Raw genomic sequence first — 15665 nt, forward strand, 5'->3', positions numbered from 1 at the left:
TCAGGGTAAAGTAGCTGAGGGGAGAAGGCTTTCTGTCCTGGACAGTGGACCCTGTCCCCACAGGGCAGATGTATGCTAGCTTAGTATTTGGTGAGTTTGAAATGGTCCCTGGGGGATGGTCCCTGGCTGGGGGGAGGGGAGGACACCCCACACCACAAAGGGCTGCCCATCTTTGCAGGTAGTGTGCAGGAATGCTCTCAGGGCACATAGCCCAGCTGCAGTGGAAGTGAGGGTTGCAATAAACCATGGCATGCTTACAGTAAATACATTTTAACAGTGAATGGTTTGACTTGTTTTGCTAATTTAAAATTCTCTTGGTAGACATTTGCCAGTGTTGAAACGAAAGGTACTATATCCATTTGAATCACAGTACTGTCCTATAACAAATGTTAAACTTTTTTTTGTTTGTAGATGTACAGGTAGCATAAATAGTGTGGATGCGGCCTATATAACACAGAACTGCATATGCAGCCCACCATGGTAAATAAGAACCCCTGGCATAGAGCCATTCCCCAGAGTTAGGACTAAGCCACAAATAGCCTCTCCAATGCTCTAGAACTAACAGTTCCAAGATGTTAGTTTGTATATGATGTTTCTCTTTACCTTTTCCCAGTGCTACACTTGACCCACCTGTACTGATTCAGGCCATCATTCACATATTTGCTTAAGTTTAAGCATCCGTTTAAGTTCTATGGCAGTCAATGGAACTTAATTATTTAACTTCAAGAATCTGCTATCTAGTAGCTATGGAACTAAACTTCATTCTCTATAGCTAATACGTGGCGATTGCATAGAGTTCTGAAAGGCCTAAAAGCTCCTGAGGTGAAGGCTCTTACCCTTCATCAGTCTCATACTTGCATTTAATGTGTTGTCTAACTCAAAATATCTCCTTGCCTCCTTGGAAAATCCAGCAAAAGAAACTTGATCCCACTGGAGGATTCTGCCTCTTGGCACAGATTAGCCTGGGAGAAGTCCATTGCTACTGGTGCTGTGGTTATTTCAGTTCCAAAACTTCCTTTGGGTTGCTGAATAATCAAAAAATAGCTGACATTTTAAATGAGGTAACTTTATACAACCCCTAGTGGTACAGAATATTGCATATTAGGGACAGCTGTCAATTTAATAAGTTATTTACCTGCTGGGATGCCATCAGGATTTAATGAATGTTGAGTATTTAACATGAGAACTTCTACATAAAGGACTATGTTTAGGGCTCAAGCATAAAGGAGACAAGGCAGAGAATAGAGGGAGCTGTGCTTTTGATCCAGATTTCTCTGAAACGTTCTCCCTATGACTAAAAGTTAACCTCTTCCCTCCCAAAACAGTTATAGAAAGCTGGAGGAAATTACAAAGACATGGATTTGGCAGACAATCCTTGATTATGGTTTTGGATGTTATCTGGTGGCAGACACAACCAGCGATCAAACTTGATGACTTGGAACCATCAATTGCAGGGTCCTCTCTAGATGGCTGCAGGGCCAAATGCCACCATAAGAAAAATATAAATGTAATAAATTAGTGTTTGTGGTACAGTGTGCTGCCAAAAGCAGTCTCTAAAGGATCGTTTAGTCAGTTTCCTTCTTCCTCAGAGAGTAAACTCACTTCCAATTAAATCACTTATTGTACTCTCACTAAAACAAACCGATCCACTATCCTTTCTTCATGCATCACTGTCATTAATTTTTTCAATAGAATTCAATTTCTTTCCTCTGACATTGCTATCTCTAGAATTGGATAGATATGCTAAACTAATTTGATGCAGTAGAGAATTTCTGCTTGAAAACAAATGCCAATTCTGCTTATTTTGGATTAGTTTAACTAGAGATCATAAGAAAAAGCCCTTTGCTTTGTTAGGAACAATAATGAATTTTAAACAATGCAGTTCTACTTTGAAAAGTGACCACACCCTTATGAAAGAATGAGTGGTATTCTATGCTGAATAATCAACTAAATTACAATTGCAGAATCTTCACTGTTAGTGATGTATAAGCCAGCACACAGCTTGATTTTCACATTCCAGGTAAATTATCAGGGTTGGTCGCTAGGGGGAAAAAGCTACACACAACTTTTCATTTGTAAACAGTAGCTTTCACCTAGAAGCCACTGAAACAAAACATGTCCTCCACACAACCATTTTGAGAGTCACTTTTCAGACTAGATGAACCTCACTGTAAAGTGTGAAAAGCAGCAGAATGACAACACAACTGAAATCCTCCAGCTACACAACCACCCCAGGCACTTCTCCCCTCCCCCCTTCTTCCTCTTAGATCGGGGAGAGCTGAACAACTGCTACCACAGAGGTTCTCAAACTTTTTTTTGCTGGGACCCCCTTTGAAAATATTTCAGGCTGTGATGCCCCCCCAAAGTGATGACTCTGCCCATGCCATGCCATCCTTAACAGCATGCAAGGGAGCTGACCACTCATGACCCCCCCTCCCATAATAACCTCACAGTCCCCTAAGGGGTCACAACCCCTAGTTTGAGAACCCCTGTGCTACAGCTAAGATAACACCTCTCCTTTCAATTCTTGCTCCCTCTGTTGAGATTGCGGATTAAGGGGTAAATTAGAGCCCATCACGAAGGCTGTGTTGATGATGTGGTCAGACTACAATAGAAGCCATTAATAAGTCAACCTTTGCCAACCGTTACCACAGGTCTCCCATTCCAAGTATGGTGGGTAATTGTGTTGAAACTTGATTTAATGGCAATCAGAGGACTAATATATAAATTCTTGTTATAAAATGGAAACAATATAGAATTTCCAATATCTAAAAGTGACATGACAGAACATTTCCCATAACAATGGACTGTGCGACAAGGCATAAACGTGGGATCATTCTGTTTTCTCTAAAAACCCAACATAAGCTATTCAAGGTCTTCCCAGAGTTACCACAACATATATACTATTTTAACATGTAGATTTGTTGGCCTTTGAGAGGCTGACAAAAGTGCTGGCCAGTGGCTTTTTTCAAACAAAGATATAATCACACTCTGCCATCACAAGAAGCAGGAAGGAAAATATATAAAATATATTTAGCAAAACCAGTAAAATTAAAGTGGAACAAAAATGCAGTCAAGTAGCAAACATTTTGTACAGCAGCAGATTTTACACAAGTTTTCCTACATATATCTCTGCACTTATTTCATACTTTCTTTTTGAGGAGGAGGAAGCAAATAGAAATAAATGATTATGGAAAAAAGCCCAAGATATTTTTCTGAAAAGTAAATGGGATTTTTTTAAAACTCCAATTCAGACTATAGGTCTAACAAAAGCAAGAGACACAGAAATTTCCATAAATTCAAACTACACTGCCCTTCTTTTACAGATTACACTATTAATTATATACAGTTACACTCATGGGATCTAGACATGATCTGGCCACCTTAAAGGATGTAGGTAACAAACAATTTAACCAAGATACAAAATAGGTATCTATTTTTCTTGTTTTCCTGAGTCTGAGTGAGTTAATTTTTAAATACATGTGCGCTTATCAAAATCCATATGCAAGATACAGTACATTTTCAACAGCAGTTTTTAAGAAATCATGAAAGTGCATAAAAGCCTGAAGGCAGGCCAAAAGTACTTTAGAAGAACAGTCTTTCTTTAGAATGGCAGAAGAATGTAAGCCTTCCCAATAGTAGTGTTGATCTTGTGAAAGGACATCAGTGATCCTCCTAAGACTTCAAATGGTGTTTTTAGCAATTACAGCAATGGTTTGAATAACAAAATGCCACTAAAGAGTATTGGCATATACCAAGAATTAGTTAACGTGGATACAGTACTAAAAATATTGAGTGTCCTGGCAGCTTATTAGAACAATAGATCTGAAGGCATCTTTCAAATCAATACACTTTTGCTGGGGTATAGTGATGATTTCTTTCCATGCAGTAAATACCACATTCAGCAATATATCTGTGGTGGTTCTGGTATACCACAGTCCCAACTAGTATGTATTACCAATATTACCAATGGCTGAGATGAAGCAAATCGAGTTTGTAACATCTGTTCTTGTTTGCAATGATGAATAGTAAACCCCTGATCAAGGCCAGATGCTTGGCGGAGAAAAAGACATGATATGCAAAGCTGCTATATTACCCTGTTAATTTGTAAAGGCAATGCAGTCATACAAATAATTTTTAATTAACAGCTTTTAAGTTGAAAACAATTGTTTCATGAGACAAATATGTGAGTGAAAGTGAGCATTGTAATTAGTATCGCCACAATTTATAGTTGCAATATTATCAGAGAATAATTTGACTATTGTATTACCAAGAAATAAGTTTTATTACTATTAACTGAAAATATTTACTTAAGACATTTGTTTCAGCAGTGTCAGCCTTACTACGAGGCTCTTTTCTGAATGCAGATCTCCAACCCAATTCCAAAACGTGTCTTTGTGTTTTTTGAAAGAATGTGTTTGATTAATTGAAATTCCAGTATTTCCTTGTCCCACCAAGATTAAATTGGATAACAAATTCAGTGACTTTTTTATGTTTAAAGATTAACTTCATATTTTTTTCACATCAGGGTTCTAGGCTATTTTTGCTTGGTTTGCCACTAATTAATTTCAGCTTTGTCTTGCTGATCTGCAAAACATATCTGATTAAATCATTTAAGACTGTTTCCCACATTTTTGTTTACAACAAATAGCAACTTGGCAGGTGGGGAGAGAAGCTATTGAGTTTAAGAAATCTACAATGCATCATCAAGACAAGTAGTACATAAAGGAAAAATGAAATTTGTTTGGGCATACATTTACACAAATAAACGTGAATAAAGGCTTTGTACGCAAATCATTCAAGTTTGTTCCAGATCTCATATTTGTTAACATAAAGCAGATTACCTCAACAGCTACATGAAAGGCTCTTTGATACGCTGCTGCTTTAAAATTGTAAGTTGCTCGCCAAAATGTACTCTAAATACTTAAAATGCTTCTCTTTACCCGGGCTTTCACTGGACTAAAACAGGCCAATATAAATCTATTTTGTTGATAATGGTACTTTTGAAGCCAATAAGTTTAAAGTGATACATAGCTAAGATATATAGCAAGCTGTCACCATTATAGTTGTAGTGTAATTGTACTTTCAGGGTTTGTGAAACAGTTCTTTGGAACATTTAAATTAACAGAGGAGAAAGGGGAAAGATTCAGAGCAGCTGCTGTAATCTAATTGAATTTGGGTAAACAAAAACCTGAGGAACCCCTGCTGTAAACTGAACATTTGCAAAAGACACCTGTAACATATGTAGGTGTAACTATGTGCCAGAAAAGAAGGATAAAGTTTGGAAAACTTTTCAGAGCCAAGTGGTGAAATAAACTGTTAAGATATTCAGGATGAATACAGATTTCTAGATCATTAATTTCTGTTCATGTGCCATATGTAATTGAAAAATCATTATATGCTTTTGGGAGGCAATTGTATTTTATATTTGTCCCTTCCTCCTCTTGATGAAGATGATGAATACTTGTTTTATTGTGTACCATCTATACAAGTTGCAATTTTGGATATTTAGGATCAAATTCTTGGTCCAAATAATGTTGATGTAAATCTAGAGTTATTCCATTAACTTCAATCGAGTTACCCCAAATTTACACTGATGTAATGAAGAGCAAATTTGGTTTGTGATTTCATAATATTCTTATTTCTGTTTCTATTATATGACTGTATAACAGATGCTATTTGAGGACTTAAATGCAGGTTATTAAACACTAGAAAAAATACCAAACAAGAACACACACAAATCACACATGACCAAAAAAAAAGTAACAAAAATCTTTAGTGGAAAATTTTACCCTCCCCCATTTATGGATGTTAAAAAAATACAAAGTGTTCATTTTAAAATTGGAAATTAGCTTGTGACAAGGCTTGATTACATAGCCATTTGTTTCTTACCTTCTTATTGCTGCAATTTGTGAAGTGTTATGCAACTTCATACCTTCAACATAATGTTCAACTATGTACATGTGAAATGATACTTGAAATTAACTAGCACTTCAGTCCCTGTTTTTAAACTTGAAATAGTCTTCTTAAAAATTAAAATATTTACACACTGTGACTGAGGGACATACATTTGTCACCTTAAAACTGCAAGTTCACTGCATGGAAGGTCCTTATTCTGCACAAAGGGAACAACAAAATAAGGTATTTTATATTTTCCTAGTTGTAGAATCCACAATAAGCAAATGGTAGATGGCAATGTCATGAGGATTGGGCTCAGGAAAGATTTTAGCCACCATCAGGCACAGTGGATGAGAATATAATGCAGGTAACATCTTTCATTTGAAGATGTGAAGATTATGTCAGTATATTCTAAACTTTTCAAAAGAGTGAGTGTGCTATGACAGAAATTATGAAAACAAAAATAAAAGGGTGGAAAAGTAGAATTTTGGTCCACTGAACAGAATGGAAAGTTCATGCCTTGATTCCTAAGGCACTGCGCCCCAAATAACTAGTGAAAAATATTTTGGTATTAGACAACTGATAACATGATTTCCCTGGCCAGGATAAACAGTCATAAGTTAACCCTCTCTAGTGAAACACACGGTGATTGTTAAAAAACGCTATCTTGTTTTCCCCAATCAAGGTATACAGGATCTAAACATGCTAAAGGCTGATTCACTAAACCACATGAAGATAGAGTGGTCAGTGTAGTGGGGGGCCTCTCTCTCACCAGCATGGACTAGGACCTTGTAAAATAAGCTAGTGATTTTAGTTCCTATTGGAGCTAGCTGTCCAGGTCATGCCCCTCACACACACACAAAAAAGCATATACCACTGCAATTGGCACCTTTGCTGGCAATCTCAGTCGAGTCTCCAAAGCTTGATTCAGCACAGAAACAACTACCATCTCACTCTTTAGAACAGAACTGAGAGGCACGCTAGTGGGGAAGCTTCTCTTAATTAAAAAAGACCATATTTTACAGTAACAATCCAAGCAGCTACATTTTACAGCAGGTGTTATACTGCTGTAGACCATTACTGTGGAATACTGTCGTACTCCTGCTACCTGTGCTGTATCTGTTTTATAGTTACAAAGCACTTCAGTTTTCAGTGCAGTCAATCTTCCATCTTACATAAGCATTAAAATGAAAAATATTTTGCATTTACATAGCATTTAGATCTTCAAAGCACTTTATAGATATTAACGAATCCTCACAACATAAGTATTCTGAGTTTTACAAATGGGGAAACAGAATTTAAGTGATGGGTCTAAGGCCATAAAGGGAGTCCATGGCAAAGCTGTTGTTCAAATTTAGGCGTTTGTCTCCCTGTCCTGTGATCAAGTCCATTAGACCATTCTCATGAAAACACCCTTAGTTTAAAAGGTGATTAAGTCATTTCAGTTTCATGTATATAAAAATGTTTTATAATACACATACCATATTTATTTGTATTTTTAACAGACTTTTTAAAATCACTGTAATTAGAAATTAAGATAATTTCTTTGAAATTAGATTTCTTAAAGAAAGGCAAGTGACTGAGTTTTTGGACCTAATTTGTTCTCTAAAACTACATGGTTTAAATAACATGCGGTAATATCCAGCTAAACATTTAAAACAATACATGTTTTTAAAGTTGGGGCTTTAGTAAGTGCTATACACTATCGGGCAGAAGACCCAAATTCAAATTCCAGACACTCTTGACTAGCAGGATTTGGATGCGCAGATGAAACAATTTTTTTAGTTCTTGAGGAATACAGCAAGTCCTTTATCACTCAAGGAGAAAACTTGCCAATTAGGTACAGCATTAAACAGACTTCTTATGTGATTTACAGAAGATAATTAAGATATAATAAGGCCTGGACATGGAGGTTCAATGAAGACCACCTCTCCCTGTCCTCATGGATCTCTGTTCCCCATGTCTTTGTATTCATTACCCAACCAGATATCCCTTGTTTGCAGGACTCTAGCCTCTAGTGGACTGAAACATAGGGAAATAGTTAGGTTAGTGCTAAACAGTAGCTGTGTGAGATTGGGAATCCCTGGAACTAGAAATGATTGTTTAAACCGAAAAAAGGGGAGAGCAGAAGAGAAAAGTTATTTAGATCTCTAATTTGAGAATGAAGACCTGTGACAGCAATCTATTTTAGCAAAAAATCTTGTTTTGACAAAAATATATTACTATTTATGATACATGGTTTATAATTAAATTGAGTTTTCTATGCCAATTTTTTTTTTAAATGGCAATTTTTAAAGCATTATTCACTTTCTATAGTGAGTGGAAACTCAGTGCAGTGATATTAATCACATCAGTGTTCCTAAAGAGAGGGTTAGGACCTGATTCAAAGTCCACTGAAGTCACTGGGAGTCTGTCGTATGGACTTCAGCTCTTGCTCTTAGTGGCTGAGTTTTAACAGAATCTCATTGAAGGTTGTTTTTAAAAAGAGAACATGAACAAGTAATTTAGGTACTGAAACAGCCAGCCAGCCAGCAGAAAGACAAATTAACAAACCTTATTCCCAGAACTTTAGTGACATCTATGAGATTCTTGCACAAACATGCAGAGACATCCTTGCATTTGCTCAACAAAAAACACTAGGTGGGGTGGGAAGATCAATGTTAACAGACTGACATGAAAGGGAAAAAAAGAATAAAACAAGAAAAATGTTGTCAAGCTTATAAAATATATGTGACAGTTAAAAAAATTACAAATTAAAAACACTGGACATAAAACATGTTAAACATAAAACATGTTAAAATGAAAGGGCAAACAAACTTAAAATTTTAAGTAATCCTTGACAACAATTTTTGAAGGTCAATGTTTGTAGCTAGGAAAGCAGCTACATTGTATCAGTGCTCTTGAATGTACAATGGGCCAGATTCATCTAAAAGGTAACTGGTATGTGTATCATATAGCTTGAATGTTAACAAATTAGTACATGCTGATTTATTACTGACAATTATTCTAGCAAATTCCCAAATTTCCATAGTTTATAGAAAAATTAAAAATTTATATTGAGCATATTTTAAGTAAATAAAGTAGTTCTGAAAATATTGGAGCTATTTGTTATGACACTGTGGTTATTACTCTCAGTCAATAAGAGCCAGAAAAATTAAAAATGTCATCCCTTTGAAGAATCTGCCTCAGAAGTTCGACTTTTGGTATTGCCAGGTAGGCTAGCAATTATTACTGTTGCTTATGCTTCTAGGACTTCATGCCCTTCAGCCAAAGGACTATTATCCTTATAAAAAGTAAAAACTCGGATATGAACTCTAAAAAGCAGCTCCAATAAATTTGTCATCCATTTGCTGGAACAAATGGAAACAAGATGGAATAATGTAGAAGGATACAATAGTATTTCCCCATCACTAGTGTAAGAGTAGTTTCGTGGCACACACAAGAAATCTCTTAAAGAAAGTGTTAGGGATTCTAGGAAGAAATTTGAAGACAATTCTATCCTACAATTATTACTAAAAGTATCTTCAAACAGATCATACACAATATTAACCATGAAGGGATGTTGCCTAATATATTTTATGGTTACCGTTTAAGGTGTAAGTTTGCTCCAGCCTGGTTTTCATATTAACAGTGAATTAAATTAAAAGTGAGAAAATTCTGTTGTACAGATGGCATTTTCTGCCCTTGTAATCCATTCATATTGTTACATGCATGAATTTAACTCAAAAAGTACGTCCTGAATCACTATGACTAGCACAGTGCTACAGATTTATGCCACTTATAATTCTGGCTAAAGTGATTGGTTTTGAGATGAACAGCTGAAGGATGGCACAGATTTGCAAACATGATGCTATACACAGCACAGTAAAGGTGTATATACTGTACATTTTATATAAATGTATAAACCACATGGAAAACATTCAACAGCACAATTTAGCAGAGGTATCAAGCACAAGGCCCAAGGGCCAAATTCTTCCCCACCTGAACCCCCCACGAAAGCAGTTTTATCTGGCATGCAGCATGTGCATTTGCCTCAGTTTTGTCAGGTTTGTGACTGTTGGCAAAGTATGCCTTGCCTCTGTATTCTTGTGTTACTCTCCCTTGTTGTTCCATTATATCATCTATCAGTTGGCAGGATGAAATGTATATGTATCTTAACTGCTCAAGTCTGATACACAAAACTGAGCAAAGGCAGAAGAAAGCACCACAAATCTGGAGGTGGTGGGGAAAAAAACCACCACAAATCCTAATTAAATTTCTAACCCTTGAATCAAATGTATATGGATGGCCCTTGGGTAAAATAGAGTTTGAAACCCCTATTCTAGCATAATTATTTTATCTAATGCCCCAACTTAAAACAGTTTGTATAAATCAATAATTTACACTCTTTGAATTGTTATTGCTGAAGCAAACAGTTCAATGTAGAAATATGTTGCAGCTGTGTGAGACTTGGATGTGGATTAAAACAGATACTGAAAGTAAAACTACACATGAACTTTGCATTAGACTCACACTCCAACATAACATATGTCAACACAAAGGGCTGCAAACAGGTACACAGCAGCTTAATGCCAACATTCTAAACCAACTCTGAAGACTCCACTTTTGCCTTAGATTTCTTGTCTAAAGTAGATCACTTTTCTTTGTTTGTTTTAAATTAAGGCAATGAAATGGCTACAGTTCCTAAAGTTCATTTTAGGGGAACAAAAATATACACCTTTTTCCTTCTGAACTTTAGGCAGCAGAACATAATGTAGAAACCTGTATTACATAAAACATGCAACATCAGGTTGATGTAGAAAAACAAAACTAAACACAAGTTAAAAAAAATACCATTTGGCATTTTTCCCTTGGATCATAAACTCAATCTTCAGAGAAAAAAATAGAGCTTCAATCAGCTACACTGTTTACAGTTGTGTATGTGACTACATCATACTCTAATATTGTTTTCAGAAACAAAAAAAATCTGTAATAGTTTGTCTGGCCACTTATGTTTTAAGCCAATAGGGAAAAGGCACTATTTTCACTGTGCCCATATCTGTTTGCACATATATGGAATTTTCTTTTTAATTTCCATTTGTTGTTCATGCTCTACAACATACAAGTATGACAGATTGTGACTAACACATAATAGCAGAAGCTGATTCAAAGTTGACCTCTCCTATTCAACTGTGTTATATCAAAACTTCCAGGCTCTCTAAAATCTGAGATGGCTGCAAAGAACCCAGAAACAGGGACAAAGGTTTAGTCAGCTTTCAGCATTTCTCAGTGCATTTTGCAGAAAGGGTCTAAATTAGGCATAGAGTTTTGTTCCTGTTTATTTTACACAGAGGAGTCCACCAACATTTGCCATAAATTCTTCTAAACTCTTTAGGAAGGCCATCTTCTGCTTACGGTCCAGTGAAGGAGGAGTGCTGCTTGCAGTAAGCTTGTTGAATGCATCTGCTAACCTCTGGTAAATGACTGGATCTTGTTGACTTGATAGTAATGTTTCAACCAGTTCTGAATATTCAGCCTGTTGAAGAAACAGCAGCAATTACTACACAGGAAATAGAATACAAATGTACCCACATACCTGCCTTTGTCAGGAGAAATAACTCCCTCAAACAGTGGTGGAAAGTTATAAGTTGTTTCCAGGGTTTTAGATAAGAATACCAAGGTAAAGTACGTATCCATCTGCTATTGCCAGGCTCACCAATAGGACACCAGAGGTGAATGTGGAGCTGGTACCCTCCATCTGTCCCCAACTAGGTAAGACCTTTGGCCAGACCAAGTGGCTGCCTTGATAAAGCTCTAAAAGCTTTCAGCAGTTTCAGGGTAATTGCACCTGTACTTCCCCTCTCCCCCCCCAATGGTCCACTCCAGGAATGCCCAGTCAGGTCTCCAGCCAATCTCTGGACAAGGGTCCTTATTCCACTCCCTTCTGATAGGGTTTTATAGCTGCACAGCTCCCTACCTTACCCTGTGCCATCCCCAGCAAGCCAGTCTGCCTAAAGGCCAGCCCCTGTGCTTTGCTTTCTCTCTGAGGGCTGTGAACAGTGTAATGCCAGCAATTAAGTAATCACACAGCTCCTTCTAAGCAAGCACATGTATTTTTAAAGTAACTGTGTTACAGAGAAAACAAAACCCAATAAAAGTTCCTATATACATGCTAAAAGCTTACCAGAGGTCACCCCCCAGTGTTAAGGGGCCACAATAGGCCAAAATCTCACCAACCCTTCTGCAAGGATTGGGGGCCCCCTCTGAACACAAGGTCCTCGTCCATTTGCTGGATGAGAGAGAAGGCCCCGAGTCAGTTTAAACCCAGCCTTTTTTAATCAAAAAGCCCTTTCTTTGTCTGGTTGTCTGTGGAAAACCCCAGTTTGAACCAGTATATGCAAGCCACTCCAGGGGCAGTACCTCTCTGGAGATGTTTACAACCTAAGTTATTCACCTTAATCATCCCCCACTGTTTCTGGTACCTGGAGGAGTTGTGATAACTTTGCCCCCTGGAGTTGATTACAATCCCTGGCCCACAGTGATACATAAACCATTCACAAACTTAATACAATAAGGTTCCCAAAGATATTGCACAGGACTGCAACATTTGTCACAACCACCATTAACAACATTGCAGCTCAGGTGATTGCAGGGCCATTGCTCTTCCTGCTTGCAATAAGTCCCCTCACACCAGACTGCTTTCTGACTCCCATTTCTGTCACACTCATCCCCACAAACGAATTTTCTCTCATTGAAATCTTTCACTGCTTCCCCGCCACTTTTCTTTCACCCAATCTCATCCCCTATCCAGTATGTCCTTCATCCTCCAACCCCGCTACACACCCTTTTGCTTTCCCTGCTACTCTCATGCTCTCTGGTTTCGTCTCTCTCTATATTCCTCTACCCACACCTGTAAAAAGAAACCTTAATTTTTGAATAAAGTGACAAAAATGGCAACATGAAATATGCAGTAATCTTTAAGGAAATGACTGACCGTATATTTGGAGCCCTCTGTCTCTCCATTCCCTACTTACTTTTTTGTGTTTAACCTTCATTTGTCATATCATGTCTAATTAGACAAAGAGCATCTTACACACTTTCTGCAAAGTGCCTACCACACTTTTGTAAGCTGCATGAAATAACTGCCATTTTCACCAGCACGGATAGAACATGAAGGCAAGCAAAAATATAAACATTTCTCACCAATGGTAAAGTAACAGTAATGGAATAGAGTTTGACAGAAAGCAGTCCTGCTGTGCTACAAAAATACCAGCTAGCTTTGTCCAAACAACTCCCAAGTGGATGTATACAATATTGTATGAGAGGTGCAGACTCCTTGGCTAAAACTCCCTACAGTGTTTTTCAGGAGGTACAACAACTCAGATCATTCCTTTTCCCACAGAGGCCATTCCCTCAGTTATCCAGTTAATCCATACTTTCCAAGTAAGAAATAGTTGAAAATCCTAGAAGAGTGATCACAAGAGACTAGCTGTTCAAATCTTCAAAAATAAATAAATAAATAAATAAATAAATGCAGTTTTTGCCTCAAAAAACTAAGGAAGGCCTGGGGCCCAAAAACACGCTTGTGGAAAAAATGCCCTCCTTTCAGTGGAGAGCCATTAAACAAAAGCTGCAGAACACTGAAGACAGCCCAAAGACTGCTAGGAAGAGAAAATTAGCCATTGCACTTCCGACTATCTGTAGGCTCACAGGGAAGGTTGGATGGGGTGGGGAGGAAGGAATATAGTGAAATCAGATCCCCATAATGGAATTTTGGTCTTTTTAATCTTCAATTTTCTTTTGTTTGGCACCCCAAAAGCTCATCAAATCCATCATCCTTTTCAGCCCCCCAGGGGATTAGGTTGTGAGTAAACAGAAGGATCAGAATTGCATGTTGCGGTTGCCAAATTTTCTTCATTTTTGTTCTGATGAGTATGGAAAGTCTGTGTGTAACATACGACTCTGCCTGGACCTCTCATTTACAATTTTGCCTTGCACTTCTGAACTTTTACATTATTTCCATATGAATAAATTGCATTTACGTTCACAGCAAACAACTCAAATGATGCCTTGTGTAGGATTATGTCCCGACATGGCTATCTACAAATAAATAATGGGTATCACTAGGGAGAACAAAAATCCAGCCAAAAAGTATTATGGCAAAAGAATGAAGACTAATAACTACATGCGCAGAACTGAACTAGTCAGTCACAGAAAAGAGGGCTTATTCACCACACCACTTAGAATGGAGATAGCAAAGATAGCTAAATCAATCACAAAACAGCTCTTTTTGGAGGGGAGGATGTCATGCCCTAATGTTAATATGAAACTGAACTTGAATAGAGTGGTGGCTCACAAAGAAAAAAACAGTTTTTCTTATAAAAGCAGTGAAGTGCTGTAACAGACACAAACACCTTGAGGAGCTGAGATTGGACTCAGACCATGTGTATACTAGGAGCAGTTTACTGATACAGGAACAAGGTATACTACACCAGCAAAGTGCTTCCCTGCACGTAGCTATACCAACAAAGCTGTGCTTTGTACCAGAATAACAACCCACCCCACCCACCCCAGGTGAAGCACACTATACCAGGACAAGCTCAGTTTTGCAGAGATATCTGATTCTACCTTGGGGACTTCTGCCGGTCAGGGTCCAGGATCACACCTCATGCCCCTGACCAGCAACGATGCCACCAGAAGTCTCAAGTGTAAACATAGTCTGTACTGGTATTTCAGTTAAGGGTGTGGTTTTTCTTTAATAAAAAAAAAACAAAAAACCATAGCTATACCAGTACAATACTTATCGGCTTGGAAGCCGATATCTTGTTCTTCAGAATCTCAGGCCTGGTCTACACTAAAAAGTTAGGTCAACCCAGCTACATCACTCAGGAATGTGAAAAATCCACAACCGTGACAGATGTAGTTAAGAAGACCTAACTCCCAGTATAGACAGCAGTAGGTCAATGGAAGAATTCTTCTGTCATTTTAGCTACCACCTCTCAGGAAGATGGATTAGCTAAACTGATGGAAGAATCCTTCCTGTCGACATAGGTAGTGTCTACACCAGTGTTTCTCAATTGGTGTTCCGCGGAACCCTGGGGTTCCGCAAGATGAATGTCAGGGTTCCACGAAAAATTGAAACCGCGCCACCGAAAACAGCCGACAGCGCGCGCCGCCGAAAAGGGGAAGATGTCCCGGATTTTTCAGCAGAGGGTATCGCATGGCCCTGCAGACGTTAAAAAGGGTTCCGAAGCCAAATTTAATTGAGAAACACTGGTCTATACTGTAGTGCTTCAAGTGTAGAGAAGCCCTCAGCTTTTACTTAAAATCCTCCATAAGTCTATAGCTGTTATAGTTGCAAAGAAAACCTCAAAATTGTGAACAGCGTAACTGATGCAGACATGTTTAGGGGAGTCTGCAAAAACCCTGGAATAATAGTTGCAAAAGGTGTAAACTACTCCATTATCCCAGTGAAATGGTAAATTATTATTACTGGGCAACTGAGTTAAACGTCAACCTTGTAAACTATTTTGTTCCTCACATAAGAAGGGAGAGGGAGTGCCACAGATCTGCACAATTTACGGTGAGTGACTCATTGCAGTGTTGCCAACATTTGATATTTTCCTTAAAGTTCAGCTCCTGGAGACAAGTTGCTACATGAGAAATTTCAGCCTTCATTTAAAAACAGAACAGTACATTTTTAACTTCCATGGTTGTGAAGAAAAAAGTTTGACAATGTGACCCAAGTGCAACATAAAAGCTCAGAAACCTGAGGTAAACAAAATGAA

The 15665-nt window shown here is 37.9% G+C and overlaps 1 protein-coding gene across 2 annotated transcripts in view; it reads right to left on the minus strand.

The window, feature by feature from the left end:
- Positions 1-3014: 3014 nt before the first annotated feature.
- Positions 3015-15665, minus strand: part of XPO4 (exportin 4) — a 114158-nt gene continuing 101507 nt past the window's right edge. For both annotated transcript variants that reach the window (XM_067562852.1, XM_067562853.1), the window contains exon 23: positions 3015-11413. In XM_067562852.1, coding sequence (XP_067418953.1) covers positions 11216-11413 — 198 coding nt within the window. In that variant the 3' untranslated portion in view covers positions 3015-11215. The remainder of the gene's footprint in view (positions 11414-15665) is intronic.

Source organism: Emydura macquarii, unplaced genomic scaffold (genome assembly GCF_026122565.2).
Source record: "Emydura macquarii macquarii isolate MOO-44397 ecotype Brisbane River unplaced genomic scaffold, CSIRO-AGI_Emac_v2 contig_2473, whole genome shotgun sequence".
In the NCBI taxonomy this organism is placed as follows: Eukaryota; Metazoa; Chordata; order Testudines; family Chelidae; genus Emydura; species Emydura macquarii.